Source organism: Gavialis gangeticus, unplaced genomic scaffold, assembly GCF_001723915.1.
Source record: "Gavialis gangeticus isolate Ggan-Ray unplaced genomic scaffold, GavGan_comp1, whole genome shotgun sequence".
NCBI lineage: Eukaryota > Metazoa > Chordata > Crocodylia > Gavialidae > Gavialis > Gavialis gangeticus.
Genome location: NW_017728998.1, coordinates 35,953,028 through 35,953,297, shown reverse-complemented (window position 1 = coordinate 35,953,297; position 270 = coordinate 35,953,028). Strand labels below are relative to the sequence as shown.

Below are 270 nucleotides of genomic sequence, written 5' to 3'. Positions count from 1 at the left end.
CCCTCCCCTGCCCCTCAGACGGGCCCGGCCCCGCCCCGCCCCGCCCCGGCGCACCTCCAGGGTGTAGTTGCGCCTCATGCCCTGGTAGCTGAGCCAGGCCTCGGCGCGCGCGCGCTCGTCCATGTTGAGGCTACCGCAGAGCTCCTCGTAGCGCTGCCGCGTGTCCCACTCCTCGGCCGGCGGTGACGGGCATGGCGCGGGGGAGGGGGTGGTGGCGGCGGTCCCCCCGGGCCCCACTTCGTTCTCCCCCTCCTCGCCCGGCATCTCCCC

General features: G+C 76.7%; 1 protein-coding gene across 1 annotated transcript in view; it reads right to left on the bottom strand.

The window, feature by feature from the left end:
• The window catches only part of RBL2 (RB transcriptional corepressor like 2), a 63,679-nt gene extending 63,415 nt beyond the window's left edge, over positions 1-264 (bottom strand). Inside the window, exon 1 of the mRNA XM_019505715.1 lies at positions 55-264. Coding sequence (XP_019361260.1) covers positions 55-264 — 210 coding nt within the window. The remainder of the gene's footprint in view (positions 1-54) is intronic.
• Positions 265-270: the final 6 nt, after the last annotated feature.